This window comes from Phycodurus eques, chromosome 20 (genome assembly GCF_024500275.1).
Source record: "Phycodurus eques isolate BA_2022a chromosome 20, UOR_Pequ_1.1, whole genome shotgun sequence".
NCBI lineage: Eukaryota > Metazoa > Chordata > Actinopteri > Syngnathiformes > Syngnathidae > Phycodurus > Phycodurus eques.
In genome coordinates, this window is record NC_084544.1 from 385,001 (window position 1) to 397,420 (window position 12,420).

Genomic DNA, 12,420 nt, shown 5'->3' on the forward strand with positions numbered 1-12,420 from the left:
GTTCGGTTCTTAAATGTGCCCTCCTTTCAGGTGTTGGCCAACGGCCTGGACAACAAGCTGAGAGAAGACCTGGAGAGGCTGAAGAAGATCCGAGCTCACCGCGGGCTCCGACACTTTTGGGGGTGAGGCCTCGGCAGCCCGTGTGAACTTTGACCCCAAGAGAGGTCCCCTCGAACTCGCTCTCCCCTTTCTCCCTTCTCTTGCAGCTTGCGTGTGCGCGGTCAGCACACGAAGACCACCGGCCGTCGCGGTCGCACTGTGGGAGTCTCAAAGAAGAAGTAAACTCGCTGCATCCTTTTCTTTGAATAAACCAACCAAAAATGTTGCACTCTGCTCTCTCATTGGCTCGTCAACACGGGACCCGGCTATCGTTTTGAAAGTACCATATTTGGATTGATTTAATGTGACCCCAATTTTATGTTTCTTTAAGTAAATGGTGATTTCTTCGCAGTGTTCAATTATTTTGTTTATTATTTTAAGCACTTGAAATTGTTTAAATTGTGGTGCCTGAATCTATAATCTATGAAAGCTTAACTTTTTTTAATGGAATTATGGAAATAAACTTTACCATGATATTCTGTTTTGGAAAGTATATATATATATATATATATATGTAAAAAAGAAGCCGTAAACGTCTATGGTACTTCAAGATAAAATAGGGTAGCATTTTATTCTCTGGTTCTTCGGCTTGGCCACTCCATAGCGAGACTTCCTGTCTTCCGTAGCCGTCCTCTCACGACGCCCACCGCCCGCGCCGACGGAAGAGGCTCTGAATCGGATGGTACGTGAGAGTCCGCGGCGAGGCGTTTGTCAAGCGACAAGTTTCTCCAAGAAGTACCACGGAAGTGATATAGCTATAATGCTTGGGACAGGCGGGTGTTTTGGTTAACAACTTTGCTTTAGCCGAGCCTACGCAATGCTAGCATGATGTAGCGAGCTAGCCTTAAAAAGTGGGATACAGAATCACAAACTATTGTAATTCCTACACTGTTTACCTGATTTAGATGTAAACATGCTCAAATTAAAGCTGTAAGTCTGCAGCATATCTATATATATATATAGAAAGAGAACGAGACATACATGGGGGGGACAAACCACTGGGAAAGTTGAGGAATGTTAAAAAAAACATCTGTTTGGAACATTCCACAGGTTAATTGGAAACAGATGAGCGTCGTGATTGGGTCTAATAGGAGCACCCCTGAAAGGATCAGTTGTTCGCGAGGAAGGAGGGGGTGAGGTTCACCATTTTGTCAATAACTGCATGAGCAAATAGTCGCAACAGTTTACGAACGTTTCTCAACATACAGTTGGAAGGCATTTAGGGATTTCATTCTCTACAATCCATAACATCAATTGAGTCTGAGAATCTGGAGAAATCCCTACGTAAGCAGCAATGCTGAAAACCAACATTGAATGCCTGTGACCTTCGACCCTCAGACGGGGCTGCATTAAAACCGGCATCATTTTGTCAAGGATGTTGCATGTACGTGGGCTCAGGAACACTTCAGAAAACCATTGTCAGTTAACACAGTTGGTCACTATAGTTATGAATCCTAGTTAAAACTCTACGATGCAAAGCAAAAGCCACACATCAACAACAGCCAGAAACGTCTCTGGCCACCTTCTCTGGGTCCGGGCTCATCTGAGATGGACTGACACAAAGTGGAAAAGACCAAACAACAATTAGTGTCCTCACTTGTTCAGTTTTGAGAAACGGAAATGTGATGTAACACAGTGGTAAACATCCCCCCGTCCCAGCTTTTTGGAACATTTTGCAGGCATTGAACGCAAAATGAGTGAATAATGGAAAAAAGGGTTAGCCCAAAATTCATTAGTTTTAACATGATCTTGTCTTTTTAGTGTGTTAAATTCAATATAGGTTGAACATGATTTGCAAATCATCGTGTTCTGTTTTTGATTTACATTTTGCACAATGTCCCAACTTGATGGGAATTGGGGTTTGTATTTAAACACATAAACATACCCACACATATACACCCACATTATCACAACCGCTATGTACAGCACATGAATACATAGAGTATTTTCTAGCCTATGCGTTCCAAAAGTGCTGAGTTTCTACTGTTATTTCACTTAGTTTTTTCAAATCAATTTAGCTTTGCTAAAAAAAAACACACACAACCTGATATTTCTTGTTACGTGTCATTCTGTAAATAAAACTGTCACTCCATTATTATATATTTAGCGATTTAGTGCCAAGACATTATTCTGAATAAATGAAAACTGAAGAAAATATATATATATAAAATATAAAGAAAATATAAGCTTTGTTCTGAGTTTTTCTGGTGTCATGTGTTTGTTTTTGCTGAAATGCACGTTCCTGACAAAGTTAAAATATTCAGATATCTTACATCAAGCCTCAACTCGTCAAAATGACATTGTAGATATCTGTAACTGGGATTATGGCTTGTCAGAATCAAATTGTAGGTATATTTCAAACTGGAGTTACAGATATATGAAATTCGCGAGTGGAACTCTGCAACTAAATTGTAGATACACTACGTGCAATGAGAAACCCCTTCATAGGCAAAATATTTGCATTCCAAAAGTGATCCCATTCCCATTTTGGGACGTGCCTCTAGCTTGGAGCATAAATAGTTGAGTTTTCCCCACCAAATCGGACTAGTGAGTCCTAAGCCTTGTTGCATGATCTGATGAAGCTTGCCCGGATGCGAGGCCAAGTCTTTCAAGACAACCAGAACAGTCCAGTTGCGATCCATTCACTGCCTTGACAGTGAATGACCCGGGTGAATGAGAATATTCGAGCGCATCGGCGAAATGACGTTGAAGGTATCTGAAATTCAGTTGTGACTAGGCAAAACTGAATTTGCGATATCTCTAATCAGGCAGTTTTTCTTTTTTTTGTGCTCAATTGAAAAACAAACAGCAGAATAAGTAGCTAGTAGTTTTGACTTTGATTCCCAATTGAAAATGGAAAGAATGAAGGCTACGTGGATTAAAAAAGGCCACAGACTGTGTGAGCTCTCATGAGTTTTATTCAAGCAAAAACGTTTACCGGGAGCGAGCGTGCAAACAACATGGAAACCAATCAAGTGTTTTCATGTCACACCAGACTACATGATGCTTATGAATCACTGATTACAGGAGGAGAATGCAAGCAGCAGAAAAGTCTTGATGGCAATTTAACAATCAAAGGAAACAAAGCAATAAAGATGGAGCTCTAATCCAGCCGCAGTCGTGCCCATCACTTTCTGTCATCTGGTGTTATTGGATTTACAGGGGGAACCGGTGGTGGGTTTGAAGAAGGAGACTGTGGTGTGTTTGGAATAACAGGCGGTGATGGTGTGGGTGGATCTACGTTGCCATCTGAATTGATACCCTGAACCCAAATAGCGTTGTTCGCAAAACGGAAATGAATGACGACACCTGGCTTAGGTTTTAAAACCAGAGTGTCACCTGCCTCCAAACATATTATGTCAGGTAGGTTGCCATCATAAATGTTGCCTGATGTAGCTGTTGCTCCAGAATTAGTTGGATCAGGTGCTGGTGCAGGTACGTCATTTTCATCTGGAGTCTGTGCCCGAATAGGATGCAGGCTGATGGTGCCTGTGTCAATGGAGCTTAGTTAGAGATCAGTGTTACATGATGATGAATCATTTTGTATTTGTTACGTGTTAGTTGACAGTTCGATGACTTACCGACCAGTAAAAAGACAACAGTGAACATCTTGAAAGCCGCCATTGTGTCAGACTTTGTCCTGCAAGACAGTGGAAAGGAACCTTGAATGTACATCTCGAGACATGAAGGGAGAGCTGGCTGCCAGCACAGAGTCAGGGTCAAGACCTTCAAGCTAGTTTCACTTTGGATCCGAATTTTGGTGCAATGAAGAAGATGTTTGTCACAGCAAGGATGTTCACGGCAACATCAGACAACACTTTCCAGAAAAATTCTTGACATTGGTCTCATTCAAGTCTTCAGCATCTAAATGCTGCAATGACATTGGACAAACATCCCAACATGCACGAAGCAACGTAGTACAAATGAATCTTTCACTTGACTCTACAAAATGTCATTCTAAATATGTCCAGCACAGATTTCTGTGTTCAATGAAAACACATCAAGATGAAAAACATACTCACCACACTGGATCAAGTCTGCTCTTGTTTTGCTGCCGATCTTGCTCCGGCGTTTTATATGTTGCCTCACGACCGCAAATAAAGGACACAGGTCACTTTTTACAGCACTCATTAAGGTGAGGCATTTAATTGGCCTTTTGTTCTCACGCAGGCAGTTGGTTTCCATTAGGCGGGTCTCGTCAAACGACATTTCTTCTTCATATTATTTCATTAGTCAATTACATGAGTCACTTTGAACATCACAGAATGTACACTCATCAGTAAACGCAATGTGGAAAGGCCACTGTCACTTTGCAACGGGAACAAACGGGTTCATCTCCTTCGAGCCCTGCTCATGAGTTGATTGTCATGAAAAGGGCCCTTTGTGATGGTTGCTCTTGTTTTTGATGCTGTTGTGAGAACTAAAGGCCTTTTCACACTGCACTGAGCAGTTGAAAAATGTTTCAACTCAGGAGCAGCGTTGGGGTGACATCAGACGGCGCAACAAATAGGAGAGGGTTTGCCGGAGTGATTTCAGAGTGTTGACAGCAAAAGACCAACCGGCGGGAAAAGGATCAATGCTACTTTCCGGTAGGCCGCTAAGCTACCAATTGCTTCCAAATTCGGGCAAGTTTGCGCCGGAGCGCCGTAGTCCCCTGCGCCTTGCTCCACGGTGAACACCAGGAAAACTAAGTGCAGTGTGAAAAGGCCTTAACAGGTGGTGACCCTCGGGGGATGTTTGGCTTGAATGGCTACCGCCTAATTTGTTTGCAGAGGGACAACGACAGTCAGTTCTGGAAGTCTTGGAACTCCCTAGCGTCCAGTCAGCGTGTCAACCCTGCGATTCCCATTAGCCGCCGTGAGGAGGAAACGATTAGTTTGGCGACCTCTAACTGCACTTTTATTGATAAAACATGTCCTATTCTGACATAATCCATCAATCAATTATTTAATCAAGCCATCAATTATTCAATCAATCCATCAATGTGACTACAGCTCGAAGTGAAAAAAATCAATTTAAAGGTGTTGTTTAATTTAAAGTTTGACAAATCCCCGACATTTCAGCCTCTCAACAGTAAATATTATCTGATTTCTGTCGTCCCCCATTAAAGCAGACTGATTTGTATTGAATCCACATAAGACATTTGCTAACATCTGCTTTTACTTCGGAAAACAATGATGACAGAGCAATCAGGAAATGAATCATAATCACTTTGTTTGTGCATTTTCTACACTGTCAATTTGAAATAATGTCCTCTTTTGAATAAAGGGATGGAAATACAACCCTAATTCCAATGAAGTTGGGACGTTGTGTTAAAGATAAATAAAAACAGAATACAATGATTTGCAAATCATGTTCAACCTACATTGAATTGAATACACTACAAAGACAAGCTATTTCATGTTCAAACTGATAAACCTGATTGTTTTTAGCAAATAATCATTACCTTAGAATTTTATGGCTGCAGCTCCCAAAAAGCTGGGACAGGCTCATGTGTACCACACATTCAACAAACGTTTGGGAACTGAGGACACGAATTGTTGAAGCTTTGTAGGTGGAATTCTTTCCCATTCTTGCTCGATGTACAGCTTCAGCCGTTCATTTTCAATGGGAGGCAGGTCTGGACTGCAGGCAGACCAGTCTAGTACCCGCACTCTTTTACTACAAAGTCACACTGTTGTAACACGTGCAGAATGTGGTTTGCCATTGTCTTGCTGAAATAAGCAGGGGCGTCCATGAAAAAGACGTCGCTTGGATGGCAGCATATGTTTCTCCAAAACCTGTATGTACCTTTCAGCATTACTGGTGCCTTCACAGATGTGCCATTACCATTACCACAGATTACCCATGCCATTGGCACTAAAACAGCCCCATACCATCACAGATGCTGGCTTTTGAACTTTGCGTCCATAACAGTCCGGATGGTTCTTTTCCTCTTTGGCCCGCAGGACACGACGTCCACAATTTCCAAAAGCAATTTGAAATGTGGACTCATCGGACCTCAGAACACTTTTCCACTTTGTGTCTGTCCATCTTAGATGAGCTCGGGCCCAGCGAAGCCGGCGGAGTTTCTGGGTGTTGTTGATAAATGGCTTTTGCTTTGCATAGTAGAGTTTCAAGTTGCACTTACGGATGTAGCGCCGAAGTGTATTTACTGACATTGGTTTTCTGAAGTGTTCCTGAGCCCATGCGGCGATATCCTTTACACATCGACGTCGGTTTTGGATGCTGTGCCGCCTGAGGGATCGAAGGTCACGGGCATTCAATGTTGGTTTACGGCCTTGCCGCTTACATGCAGTGATTTCTCCAGATTCTCTGAACCTTTTGATGATATTATGGACCGTAGATGATGAAATCCCGAAATTATTATTATTTGCTAAAAACAATCAAGTTGATCAGTTTGAACGTTAAATATCTTGTCTTTGTAGTGTATTCAATGAAATATAGATTGAACATGATTTGCAAATCATCGTATTCTGTTTTTATTTATGTTTAACACAACGTCCCAACTTCATTGGAATTGGGGTTGTACATTTTTTATCCGGAATTTTGCTTGGTGGGCCCTTTTAGTCCTAGAAAAGAGATGTTTAATTGGTGTTAGAATTATGAAGGGGTCCTTGGAAAAATGTCTCCACTGTAAGGAGTCCCTTGCTGGACTCAGTTTGAGAGTCCCTGTTGTAATCAATTAAGGACTAACGGCTAAAACGGAGCACTCTGAGGTTTTCATGAGGAAAATCCTTTAGGACTAGGGTTGAAAATACATCCATCCATCCATTTTCTGAGCCGCTTCTCCTCACTAGGGGTCGCGGGCGTGCTGGAGCCTATCCCAGCTGTCATCGGGCAGGAGGCGGGGTACACCCTGAACTGGTTGCCAGCCAATCGCAGGGCGGTTAAAAATACATAGAGAGCTAAATAAATGGACAAAGGTGCTCTTTGTAGCACAAGCGTGAGCATGAAACATTCTCACTTGCCTCCTCCTAATCTGCCATCCACCAGACAGAAAAACAACACGCACACACATACTGTGGTGTCTCATCCGACCACTAGGGGCACTACGGAAAGGAGTGACTAGATTTGATGCATAGAAAAGGAGACGAAGAGGAAAGTAGCCTTGACAGGGCTAACTGATGTGTGCTAACTGAAAAATCAAGTCAAGTAAGAGGAATTATGAATTATAAATTATAAATACAACACATACACTCCACATAAAGCCTGCCATGCTTAAATCCAGTGCATTATTTCCCAGTATTGATACTATCGATTGATTACCTTTTAAAACAATTTAAATACATATATTTACGTCCGGAAGGCTAACTTGCCAAGCAGAGATCGATCCAGTTGGATCGTAGGAATAGAAATTGATCAATCAATATAATAAATGAATCGTTACACCACTAGTTGGAGATGAGCTGGAGCCGATCCCAGCTGAATTTGGGCGAGAGGTGGGGTACACCCTGAACCGGTCGCCAGCCAATCGCAGGGCACGTACAGACAAACGGCCTTTCACAACTCTTAACAATTTAGAGCCTTCAATCAACCTACCGTGCATGTTTTTGGAATGTGGGAGGAAAACAGAAAAATCCATGCAGTCACGGGGAGAACATGCAATCTTCACAAAGGAAGGCCAGAGCTCGGATTTGAACCCACGACCTCTGAACTGTGAGTTGCTTGTGCGAATTAGTCAGCCATCGACAGATTAATCCATCCATCCATTTTCTGTGCCGCTTATCCTTGTCATGGGTGTGAGTTCTGGTTGTCTTCCCCCTGTCTCGTGCACACCTGCTCCTGACAGCATCTTCCCCACCTGTGCCTCGTTCACCCTAATTACCCCATCCATTTAACCTCGTGTGTCATTCTTTCTGGTCGCCAATTCGTTGTACCTTGTCGTCACGTTCCAGCATTCCTTGTTTCCACGTCACCGACTCATAGTAAGACTAGACCCTGTTCCGATTATTGACCTTGCCTCTTTGCCTCACGTTTTTTGGACACTGTTGCCTGCCTCTGTACCGACCTCTGCTCGTTTGTTAAACCTCTCGATTGTGAAACTGTCCATTTGTATTGGAGTCGTGCATTTTGGGTGCTGTCCTCTGTTCCGTTCATGACAAGCCTCACGCGGGTCACGGGTGTGCTGGAGCCTATCCCAGCTATTTTTGGTGGAGGTGGGGTACACCCTGAACTGGTCGCCAGCCAATCGCAGAGGACAAATAAACAAAAAAAACATTCACACTCACATTCACACCTATGGGCAATTTCGAGTCTTCAGTCAACCGACCACGCATGTTTTTGGGATGTGGGAGGAAATCAGATTACCCGAAGAAAACCCATGCAGGCACGGGGAGAACATGCAAATTCCACACAGGCAGGGCCTGAACCCTGGTCCTCAGAACTGTGAGGCAGATGTGCTAACCAGTCGCCCACCGTGCCGCCTCGACAGATTGATAACGCAATGACAAAAAGTACAACACACACACACAGACACACACACACGCTCTCCTTGACCGCAAAGCCAGTTTGTGAGCCACGATGACTCTGGCAATTCAAAGGTTGGACGACTAACAGAAAAAAGACACACACAACGTCTTGGTCAAGATTCTCATTTTCCTTAGCAGTGCACATCGTACATTTCCACAACAACACATATAATCAACATGCTAACGTAACGTCTTCTGCTCCTCTCACCTCAATATGACAGCGGAGAGAATTTCCGACACATACAACATTTCAGGCGCGGTCCAGCCAATCAAAATACAGATTGGATTTAAGAGGGATGTCTGTCATTCCCATCTGGGGTTGGAGCGCATTAGTGTTGATCATGATTCTCGTGGCGTCAGTACTTATTATGATTCTCGTGGCATCAGTGATAATCGTGGTTATCGTGGCATTTGTGATGATCATCATTATACTGTTCCAAAAACTGAGGAAGTAAAACTGAGTAAGTAAAGTAAAGTACTGAGTAATAACGACAACCAAAGTGAAGCTTAACAATAAAAGTGTCGTCTTTGTACAGACAAACAACATCTGAGCCACCCAGTGGGGTTGTTTTAGTTGTAGGTGTTTCAGTGGTGGGTTTTCTGGGGGTGGGTGCTCTGGTAGAGGGTGTTTCAGTGGTGGGTGTTCTAATGGTAGGTGTTTGAGTAGAGGGTGTTTCTGTGGTGGGCGTTCTGGTGGTGGTTGTTCTAGATGTTGGTGTTTCAGTAGTGGGTGTTCTGGTGGTGGGTGTTCTAATAGTGTGTGTTCTAGGAGAGGGTGTTTCAGTGGTTGGTGTTCTGGTAGTGGGTGTTCTGGTGGTGGGTGTTTTAGTACAGGGTGTTTCAGTTGTGGGTGTTCTGGTAGTGGGTGTTCCAGTAGAGGGTTTTTCCAGGGGTGGATGTTCTGGTAGAGAGTGTTCCGTCAGTGGGTACTCTGTTGGTGGGTGTTCTAGGAGAGGGTGTTTCAGTGGTGGGCGTTCTGGTAGTGTGTGTTCCAGTAGAGGGTTTTTCCAGGGGTGGGCGTTCTGGTAGTGGGTGTTCTAGTAGAGGGTGTTTCAGTGGTGGGTGTTCTGGTAGTGGGTGTTTCAGTGGTGGGTGTTCTGGTGGTGGGTGTTCTAGTAGAGGGTGTTTCAGTGGTGGGTGTTCTAGTAGAGGGTTTTTCAGTGGTGGGTGTTCTGGTGGTGGGTGTTCTAGTAGAGGGTGTTTCAGTGGTGGGTGTTCTGGTGGTGGGTGTTCTAGTAGAGGGTGTTTCAGTGGTGGGTGTTCTGGTAGTGGGTGTTTCAGTGGTGGGTGTTCTAGTAGAGGGTGTTTCAGTGTTGGGTGTTCTAGTAGAGGGTGTTTCAGTGGTGAGTGTTCTGGCAGTGGGTGTTCTATTAGAGGGTGTTTTAGTGTTGGGTGTTCTGGTGGTGGGTGTTCTAGTAGAGGGTGTTTCAGTGTTGGGTGTTCTGGTGGTGGGTGTTCTAGTAGAGGGTGTTTCAGTGGTGGGTGTTCTGGTGGTGGGTGTTCTAGTAGAGGGTGTTTCAGTGGTGAGTGTTCTAGTAGAGGGTGTTTCAGTGGTGGGTGTTCCGCTGGTGGGTGTTCTAGTAGAGGGTGTTTCAGTGGTGAGTGTTCTGGTAGTGGGTGTTCTTGTAGAGGGTGTTTCAGTGGTGGGTGTTCTAGTAAAGGGTCTTTCAGTGGTGGGTGTTCTGGTAGTGGGTTTTTCAGTGGTGGGTGTTCCGCTGGTGGGTGTTCTAGTAGAGGGTGTTTCAGTGGTGGGTGTTCTGGTGGTGGGTGTTCTAGTAGAGGGTGTTTCAGTGTTGGGTGTTCTGGTGGTGGGTGTTCTAGTAGAGGGTGTTTCAGTGGTGGGTGTTCTGGTGGTGGGTGTTCTAGTAGAGGGTGTTTCAGTGGTGGGTGTTCTAGTAGAGGGTGTTTCAGTGGTGGGTGTTCCGCTGGTGGGTGTTCTAGTAGAGGGTGTTTCAGTGGTGAGTGTTCTGGTAGTGGGTGTTCTTGTAGAGGGTGTTTCAGTGGTGGGTGTTCTAGTAAAGGGTCTTTCAGTGGTGGGTGTTCTGGTAGTGGGGTTTTCAGTGGTGGGTGTTCCGCTGGTGGGTGTTCTAGTAGAGGGTGTTTCAGTGGTGGGTGTTCTGGTGGTGGGTGTTCTAGTAGAGGGTGTTTCAGTGGTGGGTGTTCTGGTAGTGGGTTTTTCAGTGGTGGGTGTTCCGCTGGTGGGTGTTCTAGTAGAGGGTGTTTCAGTGGTGAGTGTTCTGGTAGTGGGTGTTCTAGTAGAGGGTGTTTCAGTGGTGGGTGTTCTGGTAGTGGGTGTTCCAGTAGAGGGTTTTTCCAGGGGTGGATGTTCTGGTAGTGAGTGTTCCGTCAGTGGGTACTCTGTTGGTGGGTGTTCTAGGAGAGGGTGTTTCAGTGGTGGGCGTTCTGGTAGTGTGTGTTCCAGTAGAGGGTTTTTCCAGGGGTGGGCGTTCTGGTAGTGGGTGTTCTAGTAGAGGGTGTTTCAGTGGTGGGTGTTCTGGTAGTGGGTGTTTCAGTGGTGGGTGTTCTAGTACAGGGTTTTTCAGTGGTGGGTGTTCCGCTGGTGGGTGTTCTAGTAGAGGGTGTTTCAGTGGTGGGTGTTCTGGTGGTGGGTGTTCTAGTAGAGGGTGTTTGAGTGTTAGGTGTTCTGGTGGTGGGTGTTCTAGTAGAGGGTGTTTCAGTGGTGGGTGTTCTAGTAGAGGGTTTTTCAGTGGTGGGTGTTCTAGTAGAGGGTGTTTCAGTGGTGGGTGTTCTGGTGGTGGGTGTTCTAGTAGAGGGTGTTTCAGTGGTGGGTGTTCTGGTGGTGGGTGTTCTAGTAGAGGGTGTTTCAGTGGTGGGTGTTCTGGTAGTGGGTGTTTCAGTGGTGGGTGTTCTAGTAGAGGGTGTTTCAGTGTTGGGTGTTCTAGTAGAGGGTGTTTCCGTGGTGAGTGTTCTGGCAGTGGGTGTTCTATTAAAGGGTGTTTTAGTGTTGGGTGTTCTGGTGGTGGGTGTTCTAGTAGAGGGTGTTTCAGTGTTGGGTGTTCTGGTGGTGGGTGTTCTAGTAGAGGGTGTTTCAGTGGTGGGTGTTCTGGTGGTGGGTGTTCTAGTAGAGGGTGTTTCAGTGGTGGGTGTTCTGGTAGTGGGTGTTCTTGTAGAGGGTGTTTCAGTGGTGGGTGTTCTAGTAGAGGGTGTTTCAGTGGTGAGTGTTCTGGTAGTGGGTGTTCTTGTAGAGTGTGTTTCAGTGGTGGGTGTTCTAGTAAAGGGTCTTTCAGTGGTGGGTGTTCTGGTAGTGGGTTTTTCAGTGGTGAGTGTTCCGCTGGTGGGTGTTCTAGTAGAGGGTGTTTCAGTGGTGGGTGTTCTGGTGGTGGGTGTTCTAGTAGAGGGTGTTTCAGTGGTGGGTGTTCTGGTGGTGGGTGTTCTAGTAGAGGGTGTTTCAGTGGTGGGTGTTCTGGTAGTGGGTGTTTCAGTGGTGGGTGTTCTAGTAGAGGGTGTTTCAGTGTTGGGTGTTCTAGTAGAGGGTGTTTCAGTGGTGAGTGTTCTGGCAGTGGGTGTTCTATTAGAGGGTGTTTTAGTGTTGGTTGTTCTGGTGGTGGGTGTTCTAGTAGAGGGTGTTTCAGTGTTGGGTGTTCTGGTGGTGGGTGTTCTAGTAGAGGGTGTTTCAGTGGTGGGTGTTCTGGTGGTGGGTGTTCTAGTAGAGGGTGTTTCAGTGGTGGGTGTTCTAGTAGAGGGTGTTTCAGTGGTGGGTGTTCCGCTGGTGGGTGTTCTAGTAGAGGGTGTTTCAGTGGTGAGTGTTCTGGTAGTGGGTGTTCTTGTAGAGGGTGTTTCAGTGGTGGGTGTTCTAGTAAAGGGTCTTTCAGTGGTGGGTGTTCTGGTA

The 12,420-nt window shown here is 45.2% G+C and overlaps 1 protein-coding gene and 1 long non-coding RNA gene across 2 annotated transcripts in view; one reads left to right on the forward strand and one right to left on the reverse strand.

Annotated features, from left to right (window-relative positions):
* Positions 1-326, forward strand: part of rps18 (ribosomal protein S18) — a 7,142-nt gene extending 6,816 nt beyond the window's left edge. Inside the window, exons 5-6 of the mRNA XM_061665371.1 lie at positions 31-122; positions 207-326. Of these exons, the coding sequence (XP_061521355.1) occupies positions 31-122; positions 207-282 (168 nt within the window). The 3' untranslated portion in view covers positions 283-326. The remainder of the gene's footprint in view (positions 1-30; positions 123-206) is intronic.
* A 2,673-nt stretch (positions 327-2,999) lies between these two features.
* LOC133395714 (uncharacterized) lies at positions 3,000-4,212 on the reverse strand. The gene is made up of 3 exons (XR_009767274.1): positions 4,122-4,212; positions 3,681-3,739; positions 3,000-3,588 (listed from the first exon to the last, which is right to left on the reverse strand). It is a non-coding gene; the product is annotated as an uncharacterized LOC133395714 (long non-coding RNA).
* Between the last annotated feature and the right edge of the window lie 8,208 nt (positions 4,213-12,420).